The following is a 17,455-nucleotide window of genomic DNA, read 5'->3' as shown; positions in this document are numbered from 1 at the left end:
TGCTGACACGCAGCATTGTTCCCAAACAGTAGCATCTATCCGCACTCTTGTTCACTTGGCACGTGCTGTTACCCCCTCTCATGCTGGCTTGACAGGTCTGGCAGCAGGGATGAAGCCAGTGGTTGGCAGGGTACCAGCGCTCCTCCGGGGCCACGGTCACAGCCTGTGCAGCCTGTCTGGTTACTCTTCTCCTCTCTGCTGGCTGGGCACCAACACTTCCAGATGGAGAGCTAGAAAGCAATGCTCCTGTGGGGAAGCTGATGCTGCAGAACACCTCTGCCTTCCTGTGAAGCCTCTGATATCGGCCATTCGCTGTCACAGCCTCCCAGTTTAGAGGGCAGTTTGCACAAAACTAGTTTGCTCTTTCTGGACAAATAATGCTTTGCCAACCACGTCTCACTTCATACCCAGCCTCTTAGGGGGCTCCATTGTTGTTGTCCCACATGAGTGTCTTTTTGATACAGGTGTTCCATCTGCGGGGTCCCAGTAAGCGATTCTGTGATTGCAGGCAGCTGCTCCCTGGCAGGTGGGCAGTCACTTGTGAGCAGGTCTGGGGCACAGGATACTTGACCACAGCTGAACTCTGGTCAACACAGTTTGCTTTGGGAGCCTTCACTCTAGTATTTTGTATGGAGCTGAGCATCCCTCATTCCAATAAACTCTGCCAGGGGAACACAGCAGGGGAAATGGATGGTGCAGCTCAATGCAACTGCCAGCTTCTACTGCAGGGTAAGCAAATAAACTTTCCTTTCCCTGAATATTGTATTCATATAAATCAACAAGAAGCACGTTCTAATTCACCAGTATTAAACACAGTTAGGCTTATTTTATCCTGGAGGAAAAAAGATTGTCTTTACTTTCCATGAGTGGAAAAATTCCCATGGGATTGTCTTTGCCCACCATATGTGTCATCTTTGCTGCTGTTTTATCCATAGCTCTTTTTTAAAGCAGGTTGCTATAGTCTAAAATTAGACCAGACACATATCAATAACAACAGACAGAAGGAATAATCTGAAAATCAGCAAGATCTTTTAATCTGTGTAGATTTCAAAGAGAATCAGCTTTGTTCTTCAAATAAAGGCAATCCAGTGTCATCCTCATTAAAGTGGAAAAGGCCTTTGCCAGGTATTTTGTCAGTACCTGCTTGTCTCTTGCTGGGCCTTGCAAAGGCAGGGTTGATTCCTTGCAGTAGCAGACCACCAACTCTATCACAGTACGGATCGTATTTTAACACGGATGCTTTCTGACAAACTTCTTCCCCTTTCACCCACATCTCAAGAACATCCCTATTCAATCTTGCCTGTAGCATCTATGAGACAACTCCACCAGCCAATTCTCAGCAAATGTAAAGGATCTATTTTTAGAAGTCTTTAAGATGGCAAGAAATGCTGACCTCAGAAAACTGTGACTAACAAGCTCCTTATTTCTTCTTCCCTGCCTGCTCTCTCTGTGGAAGCAAACCACCACTATCTGGCCAAATTGTTCCAGAGTCACCACCAGGCCAGAGCTGCATTTTGGGCATCTCTGTTCTTTGATATATTCCCCAAAGTCTTGTCCATGCCAACCTCACAGGTCCGATTTGAATTCCCCCGTGCTGTCAGCCTCAGCGACTTCTCTCCATGCAGCACGGGGAGGGGACGTGGTGATTCACCCAGCCTCGGGATCCCCCCTGCCAACCCACTGTTTGTTTGAGTGATTTTATTGTTGAAGCCCTGTTGCCACATTTGTAACTATACATTTTTTTTTTTTTTTATGACAACCAGAAGTTCAGTTTTATAAACAGATGCTGTTGTGGGCCTCTCTTACTCAGCTGGATCAGCGTCAGCCGTTTTTCCAGGCTGCGGTCTCTGTGCTGCACACTGAGTCAGAGGCAGCCCTGCACAGATTTCTTTGAATCGCTGGTTTCCTCCCAGAGACTCTTGACACCCTGCCAACAAAACAGGGCGTAGCTCATTAATTTTATTTTTTTCCCCTTCTCTTTAAAGGCAGTCTGATTCATAGTAACTCCTTTAAAACAGAGTGGAAAGACACCACCCTCCCACACCACCGGAGGAAACTTAAACCACCACAGGTCACTCCCCTTCACTCCAGCTCCGCACTCCAGGACATCGGCACTGCAGCCCAGCACGCTCCTTCTTCCACAGGTGCCAGCACCGGCCCCAGCCCACACGGTAAGAGCTGTTCTTGAAAATCCTCACCAACTTTTCTCCCTCAGTGGCTGCTCCCCTCTCCTAGCAGCACCAGTCTGCCCTTCTCCTCTGCTCCTTCACTTCTCTTCATCTTGGCACTCGAGCTGGCCATGGCACGCACCTTAAATTTCATCTTTCGCTTTGCAATCCAGCTGCGTTATGGGGCAAAGGGGCGCTGCAAGGCGCCCTGTCTGCAGCCTTGGAGTGCTGGCAGCAGCAATGTTATTTTCACCTCCAGGACACGTGCAAAACCTGGGCCAGCTCACACTCGGGAGCTGCTCTGTGCTTTTGGAGTAGCATTGTTGACAAACGTGGAAAAATGCCTCCCTGGAATTAGGGCTGCAGGCTCAGTTTTTCTGGCGCTCAAATATTTCTGCTTGTCTCTCTCCCCTCCGTAATTAGTTTGCCAAGCTCTAATTTAAAACAATAGCAATCATTCCAAGTGAAGACTGAGAGGCCCCAAAGGTGCAGACTCTGGGGTATAACGGAGACAATCTCTCTTTTCCTAGGGGTTCTGGCTCCTGAGGCTGAAGCCAAACCCCAGTTCTTGAGCAAAGCCACGTGAAGGGTAGAAATGTGCGTTACACCTTCTGTGGCAGCACAGACACTGGAGTGGGGAGCACTGCGGGGCGAAGGGGGGGAGCAGGGGGAATTGCTAGGAGCACCATGGTCTGCAAAGGGTGTGTCAAGGAGATAGAGACACTGATGGGAAGTGTAGGATTCCAGAGACTGGCAACTCTTCCCTCTTCACCTGCCTTTTCCCATGCAACTACCCCTTTCTTCTTCCCTCCTCTTCTTCACCATTTCTCTTGTTTCATCTGTCTGCTATGGTTTGCATCCTGCAGTCAAATCTGAACTATTTTTGAGGTCTGAGAAAGGGAGTGCAGCGAAGTCGGTTTGTTGGCACCGCACTGGTTCCTGTTGCAGGAACTCAGCCTGCCCCTGCCCAGTTTCAAGGGTTTGAAAGAGTCTGAACAGTATTTAGCCCAATACGGACAGGAATGGGTGGGGCTCAGGCCAGGACTGTGGATAATTACTATATGAATGAACTGGAAGCTGAGCTGACTAACTTTTTAGAAATAGGACGGATTTTGTGAATTTTTAAGTCCCCTCTGGCCCTGTTGCATGCAGTGGTGCCTCCTGACTGAGAAATAAATGTGTTGGAGTGGTGGGGAAACTAACTGAGGCAGTGAGTGTTTCCAGGGCAGTCAGAAACCAGAATGGAAAAAAAGCATTTTTGGAAGTTGTCATTTAATATGATTAACAATTAAATCATATTGATTTTTAAAAAATGCTGTGGCCACAGAACAACTTTCACTCAGAAGCTTTGAATACCTCAAGGCACCTCTGAGAGCAGATTTGCCCAGGAACTGCCCACTTGACATTTCTGGATGTAGTGGGATTCTTTTCTGAGCAAACACTCAAGGGAGGTGGGCATGAAGAGCGTGAAAACTTGGAGCCCTTTAGCTACTGTTCCTATGATAACTGGGGTTTAAGCCGGCCAAATGCCTCCACCCAGTCCACCTGGTGACTGGGAGCACTGAGAGAGTGAGGGCTTGAAGGCAGCTTATTTCTATTTGCTCCCTTGGGGATTAGCATCAGAAAAGGATCAAAACTGAGGTACCTTACTAACACCGCAGTGCCTGGAAGCACCCCCTGAAATGAAGCGCCTTCCCGGGAGGCCCTGCACACCCACCTAAGGAATTCCTGTCAGTAGGCTTCTGTGGCAGCTCTCCCAGCTGTGACTAACCACCCAAAGGCGTGACACACGGCCTGAGCCATCCATCCCGGCTGTCCCTGCGTGACAGCGGGGATCTCCACTGGGCACACGCCATCCCAAGGGAGATGTCCGACAGCTACGCAGTCCAGCCACACCCAGGGACACACTAACGCAGGAGGGATTAATGCAGTGGGATTCTGCGGAGAAGAACCAAGTTTTGGAGTGGGTGCCTCAGCTGCAGGGCTGCTAGTGCTGCCCTGGTGAGACCCTTCTGAGGACAGCGAGCCCTGGGCTTGTAAAACCGGCCCTTCTGGCCTAGCCGGTGGTCTTTCAATTTTGCAGTGTGGGAGCGATGCAAGTGCACGCAGGAATTACTGTTCGGTGGTCTGGGGTGGAGCAGAGGTTGTATTTTGAAACAGTTCTGGGAGATTTGCTGATAATAGCCAGCATGTTTTTGGTAAAAGACCCACCTCAGGGCCTTGCTTATAATGAGATTGGGGAGATTTGCTGCAAGCACTAATCCTTCTATTCCTCACCCTCCCAGCCACAAGGCTCGCACACGGCACTCAGCCTGTTCCCTCTTCCGTTTCCTCAGAGCGAGGGAAAGCGGGGAGGGAGCCTGCTTCCATAGCCCTGCCGGCTCCCGTGGGGCTTCACAGATCCCCCAATCCCCAGCTGGCTGCTGGGACACCCCTCCCATGGCAGGGCTCCCCTTGCTCACCCCCCAGCTCACTCAGTGCTCCCTTCGCTAAGTGCTGCATGGATGGCAAAGGAGGTGGTGGGCTGGAATTTGCCCTCAGATGCTCAAGTGCCCTGTAAGGCTAGAAATAGCCTTATTTGATCCCAACAAGGTTCCTGTTCCTGTACCTTTCAATAGGGAAGTGACAGCACTGTCACCCAGCACAACACAAGGCAGGCTGCAAGGCATGGCACTCCTAATTTTTTTCCTTCCTTTGTTTTCCAACAAAAAAATTAATGAGATAAAACTGAAAGATGAGATTTATTTTCCCTTCCTTCAAGGCAGGGAGAAGTAAGAGGCCTGGAGCTGCTCTTTTACTCCTCTAAAAGGGAGGGCAAGGAAGGGGATTTCCAATCTTCACATATGAAGATGGATGCTTAATACTTCATTGGTCTTTTCTGCTGAGGCAGAGCAGCATTCACGGAAAAGGAGGCTCTTGTCCGTGGCCCTGCCAGGATTGATAACTAACTCATAGCCTAACACATAGTGGTGTAACAAGTGGCAGTGAACAAAAGTGCTGAAGCACATCTCAATTATGCCTGCATTGATCCTCTGTCAGGGCCAGTCCACATGCAGTCATCCCACAGCATGGCACAGGGTGTAGCAGCAGTTCCCCATATAAACTGCCCAGAGGGAAATCTGGAGTGCCTCTTAAGCTGCTTTCTGCCATTACACTGCAGGGAGAGCAGCAAAGGAGCACATCTCGGGGCTGCCATCTGGAGTGTGATTTCTTCAAACGCTGCTGGGAGAGTTTTGGAAAGTACCTCTTTAGCTAGAACACATTGACAGTGAACAAAGGAAACTCTGGCCAAATTTGCAGCTTCATGCACCCTGCTCCTCCTGAACTGTTTTCAGGAGGGCAGAGAGTATATGGAAGCTGCTCTCTTGGTAAGACCAAATATAGCCCGTGCCTTGTCATAGAAGGGAGGGACAGGTTAGGACAACTCAGCTCCAGAACCTACATTGCCCAAGGGAGTGACAAGTTTGCCAAGATCATAATTAAGATCTATCCCCTTTACCCTGTGAAAACCAGTCTGTAACAGAGGCATGGGGAGACACCCATGACGAGAGCCCAGGGACAGATCTGGGCTAGGTCATCCCCAGTCCTGCAGGAAACGCACTGAACTCTGGGCACTGGAGTGGCTGACACAGGTGAACAGTGACTCATGCTGAAGGCTTAGCTCTTGTGATGTGGGGCCACCTGGCAGTATGTTTGTATTTGAGGAAAACCAGGGTGAGGACCTTTGTTGTCCTTTTGCCCTCGCAGGGCAGAGTCTGCTGAACAGGGGAGTTATGAAAGCAGCCACCACGACTGGGTCCATTGTCCACATTCTTCTCATTCCAGAGAGATATCTCCCCTGTGTGGGCTCCAGAAAGCCTCTGGGAAGGATAGTGACAGCCGTGGGAGCAGGAGGGGGCAAAATGCTCAGAGGCTGGAGCAGGCTGGTCAGAGGATTGCTGAAGACCAGCTCCAGGAATGTGATCCATTGCTGAAGGAGAGCTGGGCACATCCATGGGCTGTGACACCTCAGGCAGCTGAGCCAACCCACCTGCTACCTGGCCTCCAGTGGCTGCAACTCAGCCAGCATGGTGTGCCCTCAGCAGGGCAGCTCCTGATGCCTCCAAAGCCACATGTAACATGAGCCAGCTTATACCGTACTGACCACAGGTGTAAGGAGCCCTCTGAAAGCCAGATGAGGTATTTTACACCACAACCACCTTTATCCCATCCTGCGCAGAGCACTGAGCAGCTCCAGGCTGCACAGCGTCCCCCTGTGTCTGCTTTATACACATGCTCCCCCAGTTCATCACTTATGCACTTTGGTTGAAAGAAGGAGCTTCCACACCGTTTTGCATTTGAATCCTGCACAGTCTTTTCCAAGCTTTCTTGCAGGAGCAAAGGCACCCTGAAAGCCAACTGACCCAAAAGCTAAGACTCTTTAGATGTCTGAGTGTCACTGACTTCAGTGTCTGTACTGGCATGTTCAGAGGTTTTGCAGTTTTGAGAGACAGACACAGTATAAGATACAACTTCTTTTTTAGAGTTACACTCTTTTGGAAAAGAAAAACAGGAATATCTAGATAAAACTGTCTATGTAATCCACAGGACTGCAGTTTTCATCCAAGAATGCAACCAAAACACAGCTGATGTGGACTTCACAGTCCTTCGTCCTCTAAGGGCTGTTGCAAAGAGGAAAAGCAGGAAGTCCCAGCAGAAGTGACCTGTGTACTTTTGCTCATACCACTCTGTAACCTGAGCTTTCCCGTCAGAGCTGTCAGATAGTTTCTCCCACGTGGGCACTGCCAGTGTGGCACAGATAGATCCGTGCACCCATAAAGAAGCTGTGCACACACACAGACACACACACAGAGTTCACAGGGAACCCATGGATGCACTCCCATTCATAGAGGGAGCCACACAGAGCTGCAGATGCACACCCCTACACACAACACGTCAACGCCCAGACTGTCAGTCCTCCCACAAACGTTTCTTGTGTATCTCAGAATCCTGTTGGAGCTTCTGCCAGCAACTACAGTGCCTAATTAACCAACCCAGGGACCACCCAGCAGTGCTCCAAGGGGTGAGATTGCCTCTCTGGATGTGCAGAGGAACACTTCTGTGCCTCCATTAGCTCTGGGGTCCCCTTCCCCACCCCTCCCTCTTACTAGCTGCCCATCAGTCCCAGCCCTTCCTTGGTGTGCCTAGAGTGAGGAGTGATAGTGTTTTCCTCCAGCAGCGGCTGCTGGCTGCCTGCCAGGCTCCAGGCAGCTGTCTCTTCCCTTTCCGACTACCAAGCGAGCATTGGAGTTTCAGTTGATGTTGTCACATGGCTGAGCGCTCGAGGGTGGTTTCTTCTGGAGAAAATTCCAGTTTCTCACTGTCTGCCCTAGGAGTTCTGATATTTCCCCGCTCTCACATGAATCATGAGCATGAGAGCTGGAAAACCCTTATGTGTCATCTTTTGTGACTCCCCTCTGCATCTCTTGGCCAGTGGAGGTTCATCACCAGGGGTGGATTCTTGAGGAATTTGTCAGATCCCATAAGACATTTTTCCCATGCTGGTGTTTCCCCTCTCCCTTGGGAAGGCAGTTCCACTCATCTCTTGGAGTCCACTCCACCAGGAAATGCTTCACAAGAACCAGACAAAATCTTCTATTTACTTCAACTTATTTTCAGTTGTAGCCCCTCAGGCTGGTCTACACTCTCCTTTTGGTTGACATTGATCTGCTGCTTTTACAACCTTGCTGTACCCCATGTGATCATCACAGCCACTACTCACATGTACGTGAAATCTCACTGCCATAAACCAGAGGCTCCAAAGGTCTCCGTGTGCCCACACACGCCTCATGCCCAACCCTTCTCCCACACATGTGAAATCTCTTTCCAGAGGCACCAGCCTACTCATCCACATGTCTATAAAAAGCATCTAACTTGTAAATTGAGTCAGGCTGGTCTGCCAAAACCAGGCTGTCAACAGCAGTGCAGACATACAGTAGTTTGTGAAAGTCTGGAGTCAGCAAGGACTCTGGATTCATCAGGATCTGAAGCAAGAGACAGAGCAAAGGGTAAATGCAAAAAGATTCTTCCCTGTTGTTTAAAGTTGTCATGAGCTTTCTAGTAACAGTGTGACATGTCCAAAGTCATCATGCCCCCAAAATATCAGAGAGATATTCACATTTTTGCATCCTGCCAAATGGTTCTGGGCACAATGAGGACTGATGCTCATAGCCCACACAAGGACAAGGTGTGCACTTGTAGCAGGTCTAAGATGCAGTGATGGCCTCAGCTCAATCAAAAGGCATATGTATAAATTCTGCAGAAGGTTTTATCCCACACTGAGGTTTCCCTTACTGGTAGCAGCATGGCAGTGTTGCTATTTGTGGGTTGGCTTTGCACTGAGGAATGTGCTGGTAACAGAGGTGGAAGTTTGTGGCTGTCTCAAACAATACCAAACAGTTTTTACTTTCTGTCCATTACTCTCCAGTTTTCTCCTCCCTTTCCAAGTGGCTTTGGCCCTGATTTCAACCACCAGTATTCCTGCTGGGATTCCTGCACAGATTCCTGTCTGTGCCACTCAGACAGTGGCCAAGTTCACATGCTTTCTCTAAATATTGGACCTCCTATTGTCTCCATCAGAGACTGGGAGAGTCAGACCACAGGTGTGACTTACTGCTGCCTTCCTTATATTCTGTAGGAGCAGCTGGGAAAGGCAGAATTTCTTTTGTGCAAGTGGTTTTCAATCTATGGAGATTTTTGTTAACATTCTAACCAAAAGCATTTGTTTTTTTCCCCGAAAGGCCATCTCTCCATTGTTGATAAATCTAATGTATCAAAGTAAAGGGTCTTCAGCTGAAAAACTCACTTTGAAAGGAGTCAGAGGCCACCAGTGTGCATAGGCAGTGTGATTTAGATGTCCTTTGCTCCCTGGACACTCTAGGGAGCTACAGGATATTGGCTGGGTTCTCATCTCAGCCAGCATCTCTCACAGTGTACTTCACCAACTCAGCCTGGGAGAGGCAGTCCCAAGCAGGTACCTCAGTTCAGAGAGGAAGATGGAAATGGAAGTCAGATGAAGTACTTGAGATCTGAAATATTTCAAATTTAGTTGAGTGTGCCCTGATTTTTCACCCGAAACAACCCCATTGTTCCTGCAGAAAAATCCTGTGTACTCACCCCCTAGTCCTTTCACCGCAATGCACTTTCTGTCAGAAGCAAAGAACCTCTACCTAATCTGGCTTACCCTCTTGGGTAACTCACTCCCTATATTTGAGAAACTATACCACTGGCCTTTGTCATATCTCCAAGTGGCACTTCACATTCCATCCTGATCCTTTGCTAAGAAGCAAACCAGGGGCAAGGACTCACTTCTCAGTATTGCCCTCAGACAGAAGGATCCAAAACACTTCAGTAGACAGAGCGGTGATATGGGTGGCAACAATCTGCCTGCATGAGAAGATTTGTCTTAGTTTTCAATAGATAGTACCAGCCTGCTTGCACTTGAACTGGGGTGCAGCAGAGCTGTGTGTTGTTCTCCAGTATGTGTACTCCTGCATGGTCAGGGAAATAGTTTCTACACAACTAAGAGTCTGTCATGCTTCTCTGCAGGATTTTTTTTTGTACTGAAGGCTCCTATGGTAATTCTTATTTGTGCTTACTGTTGGTGTGGCTTGTTATTTCTCTTCATCCATCACCCATGAAAAGGGAAGAAGTCAGTCCACTGTTATCAGCACAAGATCTTCTCTTGACTCATGCGGGCTGCTGAGCAGGTGCATGACATTCACTTTCCCACCAGCCTGCCCCAGCTCAGTAGTCCTACTGTTATATCTCATTCATTTGTTTCTTGGCTTAATCGGTCTCTCTCCTCTGAAAGATGTTTGGGGAAGATTCACAAATTGTTTGCTTGACTGGTTCTTGAGAAGCAGTCCTAAAACTGACAGTGTCCTGAGCACTCAGTCTTTCAGGGTTAAATTATTGTGGGGTTTGAGAGCTTTGGGGTGAGTCAGTGGAAAGAACTGGCGGCTCTAGGAAGGCTAAGACTGACTCATAGCCCAAGAAGAGCCTGAGGAACTCCAAATGCAGCTGCAGTTTAGGTAGGAGAATGGAAGAAAAGGCATTTGCATGCAATTTTGTCCTATTGCTCCAGCAATGTGACCCCACCCTGTAGTGGAGAAAGATGTCTCACACTTAACAAATGGAAACGGTATCCTGTCAGTCCCTGACACTCTGCCAGTTTCTCTGTCTAATGGGAGGAAAAGTCCACGCCATAGCATCAGAGACAGAAGTGAATCTATTTCAGTGCCATTCCTTCACCCACGGCTCCTCTGGGATCGTTCTCTCGTGTTTTATTTAACAGGCAGAGAGAGATAAAGAAAGGGGAAAGCAAATGAATACAGAGGGAGGCTTGTGCTTTAACTCACAAAGAATCAAAACTAAGCCGTGAGCACATATCCCCTGGGGGAGTTTGCATTTGATAGCGAGTATTCAGGGAGAGGTGCTGACGTTCTCAGGAACTAGGTGCACTGAAAGCACCTGAACTAACACTGTGCTCCTGCAGTGCTAGAACAGGCAGAAAAAGCAAAGGGAATAAAGGATTTCAGTTTTTTCTTAGAGTATTGGTCAAAGTCCTGGGTGTGAGGTCATAATTTTGGGTTGGTTTCTTTTTTACATTGTAAAGTAACATTTATCCCTCATTTTCATTTCTGAATGCAAACAAAAGATGCATTTAAAAGGACTGTTCTAGTCCTTACGATGCCATGAAAGTAGGTTTTTTATCTTTCAAGTAAAAAGCTTTATTTGAAGGTCCTAAAAATGATAAGGAAAAAAAAAAGTGCTGAATGATATTTTAAAGAGGCCATGGAAAGATACATCCATCTAAGAAAGTAAAAAGTTTAGCCACTGTTCAGTAAAGGCAAATTTCAGAGCAGGCAAATTTGTCAGAGTTTTGTTTATGCTTGCCAGTACCCTATAGTGTCAAGAGCACTTGTTACAGTTTGTGTAAGAACCAAGGTTAAAAAATAAAAAATAATAATAATAAAAAAACAAAAGGAAAAAAAATAATAATAAAAAAATAAGAGAAATAGTCGAAGGGACAGGAAGATTTGACTCAGGAGTTTGCTGCAGATATGGTACTTAGTCATGGCAACAGCAATAGTTCCTCAGTTTGAGTTGCAGTGGTGATATGGGTATCAGTTGCCATCTAGCATTTTGAAACCCTCGTTCCTTTTACAGTCCATGGAAAGAAGGAGCTTAACTCTTTGGTCAAGTATGTTCATGTGGTAGCCTGCATATACTGTTGAGAACCTGGTTTTTAGTGCTGACATCCTAAGTGTCTGTCACTACAGTCAGAGAGAAAATCTTAAGAAGGCTGTGCTTTCTCCAAGATCATCACTAGAGGAGGTACGGTGACAAGAGGGGTCACAGTCACAGGGCCATCCAGCCAAAATCAAGCTCTAGAGCATGAGTTTGCTAGGACACCCCAAAGCAGACAAGAAAACCTTGGCCCACATTGAGCAAGTCAGGGCTTAACATCTCCAGAGAATTCTCCAGGTGAAGGAAATCCCATAGTAGACAAGATTTGCTGAGGAGATGGGACTAGTCACCAAACCTAATCTGTTTTACTAAAGAGTAGCCTTGTTTGAGTGGGAGCAGTGACATAAGAGAACTGGTTCCTTGAGATCCTAAACTCAAGGAATTCTTCCCGGTCACCAGCTAATGCTGAACTGGCCAAAGTGCCACTAATGGAGAAGCCTGTCCTACCCACTGTGGTTTGGGAAACTGTATCCAAAACAGTGCCAGGAACAGCTGCAGCATTTTACAGGAATACACTCCCACTCATGGCCACAATGAGAGGAAAGACAGTAGTGGAGTAGGTGGAGTCGTCAAGGGAGAAAACCCACATGAACGGGACTTTACAAAGCCTTTTGTCACAGTTTGTGTGAAAGACATCATAAAGTATAAGTGTGTTTCATGACAGTGTTGCCACACCCTGTACAAATGGTGACAGCATCAGACCTTACCTAAGTCACCTGGACCAAAATAACTTGACAGCTAACATTAATCACATGCTTGATACTGCTCTTCAGTACCAGCACTACTGAGGGAAAGAGCAACACAACCCTCTCAAACTTTCTAGGAAGTTTACTGGTCACAGAGTGGACTCAGTAAATGCTTCTGCCTGAAATATACTCACTTGATTTGTGTGAATTGTCTGCACTCATTCTCACAGCTTAGATTTGTTCCTTGTATTTCAGGTTTTCAAGTGAGAAGCCATCAGTCTTGACAAACCATGTCATGCAAGCTTTCTAAAGAACATTCCTCTCTCTTTCCAATCGCATGTTCATCAATGACAGGAAATCTTAAAAAAAAGTAAAAGTTTGCAGGGTACAGGGGCAAAAATATCCAAAACAAACTAAGCAGGAATTTGCATCACAACAGAATCTTGCTGCATTAATAAAGTGACCTGCATGCCTCAGGTTTTAAAAGGGAAACAGGCAGTTTTCATTTCAAACCTGGACATCTTCCCCAGCTCCAGAAAATGTCACAGCATTTCTGTTCTGGTTACTCTTCTCTTCACTCAAAGGAGTGATCTACAGAGTAGTGGCCACCCCTCTGGCTCTCTCTCCACAACTACTCGACAGCTGAGGCACCAAAGAGCCTACAGTCCCCCATTCCATACCACCTGTCCATGACCCAGACCAGCTAGAAGAGTCTGAGACACCAGAGGAGAACAGGAAGAGGAAAATGTCTCCTAACCTCTGTGAATTCCATGGGCAAAAACTCCTCATCCTAGAACGTAGGCCTGGAGTATGGCATTTTTACTTTACATTAACACACATCAATTTAAGCAACATGTGTATATATTCAGGCTTTTTTTAAAATGCCCCCAAGTTATCTATCCATGCTCTACATCTCCTCCCATATTGGTTCCTTAATCTTCAGGCTCTATTTAATCTCTTGAGTAGATTTTGATGAAGTTTTTAGAGGCTTTTTTTTGGTGATTCCACATTTCCAGGGTGAACCTAGGATCAGCCTGGGTTTTTACATGTAAACAAAGCTTATGGTAATGCTGTTCTTTGACTCAGCCCTTCCCTTCATATCCTCCCTCTGTTCTTGCTCTCCCTCAGAGCTCTCAGTGTCGGTGACACCACCTAGAAGAGAGTCCCAAGATGTTGGTGCTACTGGCTGGTATCTTTGTGGTTCACATCGCCACTGTCATCATGCTCTTTGTCTCCACCATTGCCAACGTAAGTAGACTGCCCTGGACAAGACATGGCTGTCACCTCCTGCAGTGGCAGCCAGCCTTAGATACGGTGGATCAGGGGGTGGGTGCACAGGTGAGGATGAGGAACATCCACTCACGGTCATGGCGAGAGATGAAACAGTGATGGGTGCGCTCAGGGAGCAGGAAGGCAGCCAGGACGGAACAGGAGGTAACCTCTGTCTGTCACCTCCCCAGAGCCAGCAGCACCTCAACACCCTTCATCAGGGAGGCTGCAGGTTGGGCCCAGGGGTTCAGCGCTGTTCCCCCAGCCGGTGGCTGGGCTGTTCCTCCGTGCCAAGGGGCGCGGTGGGGCCCGGGGAAATCTGGGCCGAGGGGGACCCTGGTGGCACTGCCCGGGGCCCCGCACCCCCCGCCCGCCGTCGGAGTGAATTTTGGGGGCCCCTCACACCCTCCTGGCCAGCCATGACCCTCGGCTGTCTCGCACAGGAGGAGGGCCAGGATGACCTGGGAGATTTCTCCATGGTGACTGGAACAGACTTCACGGTGTTTGGCTCAGGCCAAATGACTCCTGGTACTGGAAGCCAGTGCCAAATCTCACCTGTCCAGGTGCTCACTGCGACCCACTCGTGCCGACATTTTTGAGCAGTTGGACTACTTGTGCTCACTTTAGTTTAGTCTGACGGAAGAGCAAAGAAGCTTTCCTGCCCCTTGACACAACCGTTCTATCCTGTTTCAGGTTTGGATGGTGAGTTCTTCCAACGTTGGAACGATCTCAACAGGACTCTGGCTGCTTTGCAACAGGACCTGCACTCAGCTGCCAGTTAGCAGTCAAGATGAGGGTAAGTTCCATCCGCACTTTTGTCGTGGTGAATCACAGGACATTGATGAGCAGCGCCAAGACTGAGTCCTGACCTTCACCAATCTATTCTCTGTGTTTTGACAGCTTCCCTCAAAGCCGTGCAAGCCTTTATGATCCTCTCGATCATTTTCTCCGTTGTGGGGCTCGTCCTGTTCATTATCCAGCTGTTCACCCTGGAAAAAGGCAAACGTTTCTACATGACCGGAGCCGTCATGCTGGTTTGCTGTGAGTATGCACCTGCACACCCTGCCACGGCAACGTGTGCATCCCACTGCCTCTGTGAACACAAGTAGCCACATATGGTCATCAGGGGAGGTTGTCAGCCAGCTAAATGTTTCCAGTGGCCCAGTTTTTGTTACAAAACAAAGCACTGGGGAATTGGAAAGTGTTGGGTTGGGATTTTTTTTTTCTGCATATAATGAAAGCATTTCCGGATTTTCATTAGGAAATCCCGGTGGGTTTTGCAAAATACCTTTGAAAGACAATAAAAAGGATTCAAGTGTTTGAGGGGAGCAGGGGAATAAACAGTTAGACAGCTACTGCACATGGGATTCAACACGTAGCACCAAACTGTCGTCAGATCTCATTACTGATTTCCTCCTAACAAAGGTTTATTCCTCATGGCACCCACTAAACAAGCCCCAAGTGTCTTATGTCATCACAGCTGCAAAAGAAATCCTCCACAAATAAGCCTAATGGGCAGCAGCTCCTCTCTCATATGGCACAAGACACGCATTACAATCTCAGGGGACAGCAGTATTTCAGAAGTCCTGCGGCAATGCTGGTTTCTGTGCATTTTCCAACTCTGTTTTCCTTCTTCCTTCCTACAGGGATGTGCATCCTTATTGCAGTCTCCATTTACACAGCTCGGCTCCCAGGCATGATGGAGTACTACACAAATCCTCACCATGGCTACTGCTTCATATTAGCCTGGATCTGCTTTTGCTTCAGTTTCATCATTGGCATCCTCTACCTTGTTCTTAGAAAAAAATAAGGCTGATGGCTGTCCAGGGGAGAGGGTTGGCTACTGGGAGTGGGGAAGAATTACTCTGCTGAGAGAACTGTTGGGCCAATAGACAAAAGCAGCCACCATCAGCACCACTGCCACCACAGAAAAATCAATAACAAAGCTAGAATCCTCAGAAACTCCTTCACCAAAGAGAGGGAGAAACAGCTCCTACTGATCTAGCACTTCTGGGGCTAGAAATCTGCAAGTGACCCAAAACAGCTCTTCTCCTTTTCTGCAAAGTTGTGCCATACCTTCACAAAGCTTCAAGCTCAGCAGCGATGATTAAAGGGCACCACAAAAACAAGGTCTTTTTCCCTTCCTAGAGCCCTTCTCACTTACGTTTGAGTGTGCCTTGTGGGTTGGGCAATGAGGATTATGACCCCTTTACTTCTCCATTGATACAAATGGGATGGGCCTTTTGTTACATTTTTAAATATATAAATATATATATATATATGCACAAAAGTGAACATTAAAGACATTAAATTGAGGAAAAAATAGAAATCAGATTAATTTTATATTAAAATATCTACAAAAATAAGACAGCAAATATTTTGCTGTTCTGTTTTCTGTTTGATATTCCCATGATTGAATAAGATACAAGTAGGAGTGGCAAATATACAGGCATAGATGATGGAGAGAGAGAAAGACAGAGAGAGAAAGTGTAGGGATAAAGATATACAGGGGTTCTTAATTACAGAGGATGCAGTTGCTCAGTGGTACACATGCAGGGAGGGAACCATCTGTGTGTCTACACTAAAATAATCTTCTGTTCAACTCTAGAACATGGTAACAGCACTGCTGCATCACAGATCCTTACTGAGAAAAGTCCTTATCTGTAGGCAGGGTTTTTTTCCGACATCGTCACCTGGTATATGATATTGAGTGCCCCTCCTTGTGACAAAGCTCATCTCAAAAGCAGATAATGGTTAGCAGAGGAAATTTATTCCCTAATGAGAGATTAGGAGAGATGAAGCAGGGCTTGTGAGTTTTGCTCCTTGTTAAACAACCTTAGGCCAGCCACTTAAGCCAGTGCTTTTCATCTGCCAAATTCTTCCATAAAACTTGCTACCTCCCAGGGTTGCTGAGAGATTCTGAGTCCACTCTGTAGCACAAGGTCCCCTGTGAAAGGCTGGCATAGGAAAGTTAGGCATTGGTACTGCTACAACCCACAAATTTCTGTTAGTTTGAAGAAACTCAGTCACAAGAGGCATTTTCAAGAGATGAGGTCAAAATTTCCTGTGACTCCATTCACAACTAAAAGGTAGAGAGTATTAAAAAAAACATGTTAGTGCAGATTGTGCATGGATGCTATTTACCTCTCTCTCTCTTTCTGTTACATTTTCTTCTTACATAGACTTTATAAATTTGGTGGATATATTCTAGTACTGTATGTCGGTGTTTCATTAACAAAGGTTATTTCATATATAGTCATTGTAAATATTTTGAAATGGATATTTTTAACTTTGTGGGTATAAAAATAAAATCTGATTCCCTTTATAATAAAAAGTTTTGCTCTGGTTTTTTTCTTCCTCATTAGTGTTTCAGATATTCGTTAGCAGAAGTATTTGCTGTTCTTACTGAATCACAGCCCACCCCTTTAAGACAATGCAGAACTACCATGTTGTTTTGCATGCCAGTATATGAGATTTCCTGTTCTGGAGGGAAGGAGGAAGCAGAACAACTCTCAGAGCTCCTGTTTCAGGCTGCCTGCAAGCTCAGGCAGACAGTGTGAGCAGTGCTATCACTCAGTCTCAGTGCCAGGCTTTGCTTCACACCCAGGAAAGCAGGAAACATACTTTCTCACTCTGGCAGAATCTCATCTGTCCTGAAGCAAAATCACGAAGGTGTTTGTCTGGGTCTCATGAGTTGGTAAAGCCATTGACTCTCTAGTTTTGTCTGGCCAAACACATCTGCAGTTCTAGAGCTTGAACAAAGAGTCCAAAGCCCAGGACACTGGCAGATCTCAGAAATCTTGGGGCACAATCCTGTGAGCTGTGAAGTAAGGTAAGATCTAGCAAGAATCAGCTGTGTAGGAAATTTTCCTTTATCCATTAATCTACCACAGGGAGAGCTAAGACACATTAGTTAAGGATAGAATGGTGACATGAATCTTTAGAAGCTGCAGTTTTACCAGTGGGGGACCTCTTACAGCAGGATGTGGGAAGGGCTCACAGTGTGTCATGGGTGGACACTTGTCCTGGTCTCAGGAGGTT

General features: G+C 47.0%; 1 protein-coding gene across 1 annotated transcript; it reads left to right on the top strand.

Annotated features, from left to right (window-relative positions):
• The first annotated feature begins 1,990 nt into the window (after positions 1 to 1,990).
• EMP1 (epithelial membrane protein 1) lies at positions 1,991 to 16,748 on the top strand. Its single transcript, XM_005527704.3, has 5 exons — positions 1,991 to 2,171; positions 13,274 to 13,393; positions 14,108 to 14,210; positions 14,315 to 14,455; positions 15,061 to 16,748. The coding sequence occupies exons 2-5, from the start codon at positions 13,316 to 13,318 to the stop codon at positions 15,222 to 15,224; spliced, it is 486 nt and encodes a 161-aa protein (XP_005527761.1). The 5' UTR covers positions 1,991 to 2,171; positions 13,274 to 13,315; the 3' UTR covers positions 15,225 to 16,748.
• The last annotated feature ends 707 nt before the right edge of the window (positions 16,749 to 17,455 follow it).

This window comes from Pseudopodoces humilis, chromosome 5, assembly GCF_049639895.1.
Source record: "Pseudopodoces humilis isolate 2021_Gansu_Grassland_sample_001 chromosome 5, ASM4963989v1, whole genome shotgun sequence".
Lineage (NCBI taxonomy): Eukaryota > Metazoa > Chordata > Aves > Passeriformes > Paridae > Pseudopodoces > Pseudopodoces humilis.
The sequence above is the reverse complement of the archived record's forward strand: the minus strand, read 5'-3'. Positions and strand labels throughout refer to the sequence as shown.

Bases quoted from the DNA above. Each gene is read 5' to 3' on its own strand.
- EMP1 (XM_005527704.3), top strand. From the start codon at position 13,316: ATGTTGGTGCTACTGGCTGGTATCTTTGTGGTTCACATCGCCACTGTC. The intron at 13,394-14,107 runs GTAAGTAGACTG...ATCCTGTTTCAG, and splicing joins TTGTCTCCACCATTGCCAAC to GTTTGGATGGTGAGTTCTTC. The intron at 14,456-15,060 runs GTGAGTATGCAC...TCCTTCCTACAG, and splicing joins AGCCGTCATGCTGGTTTGCT to GGATGTGCATCCTTATTGCA.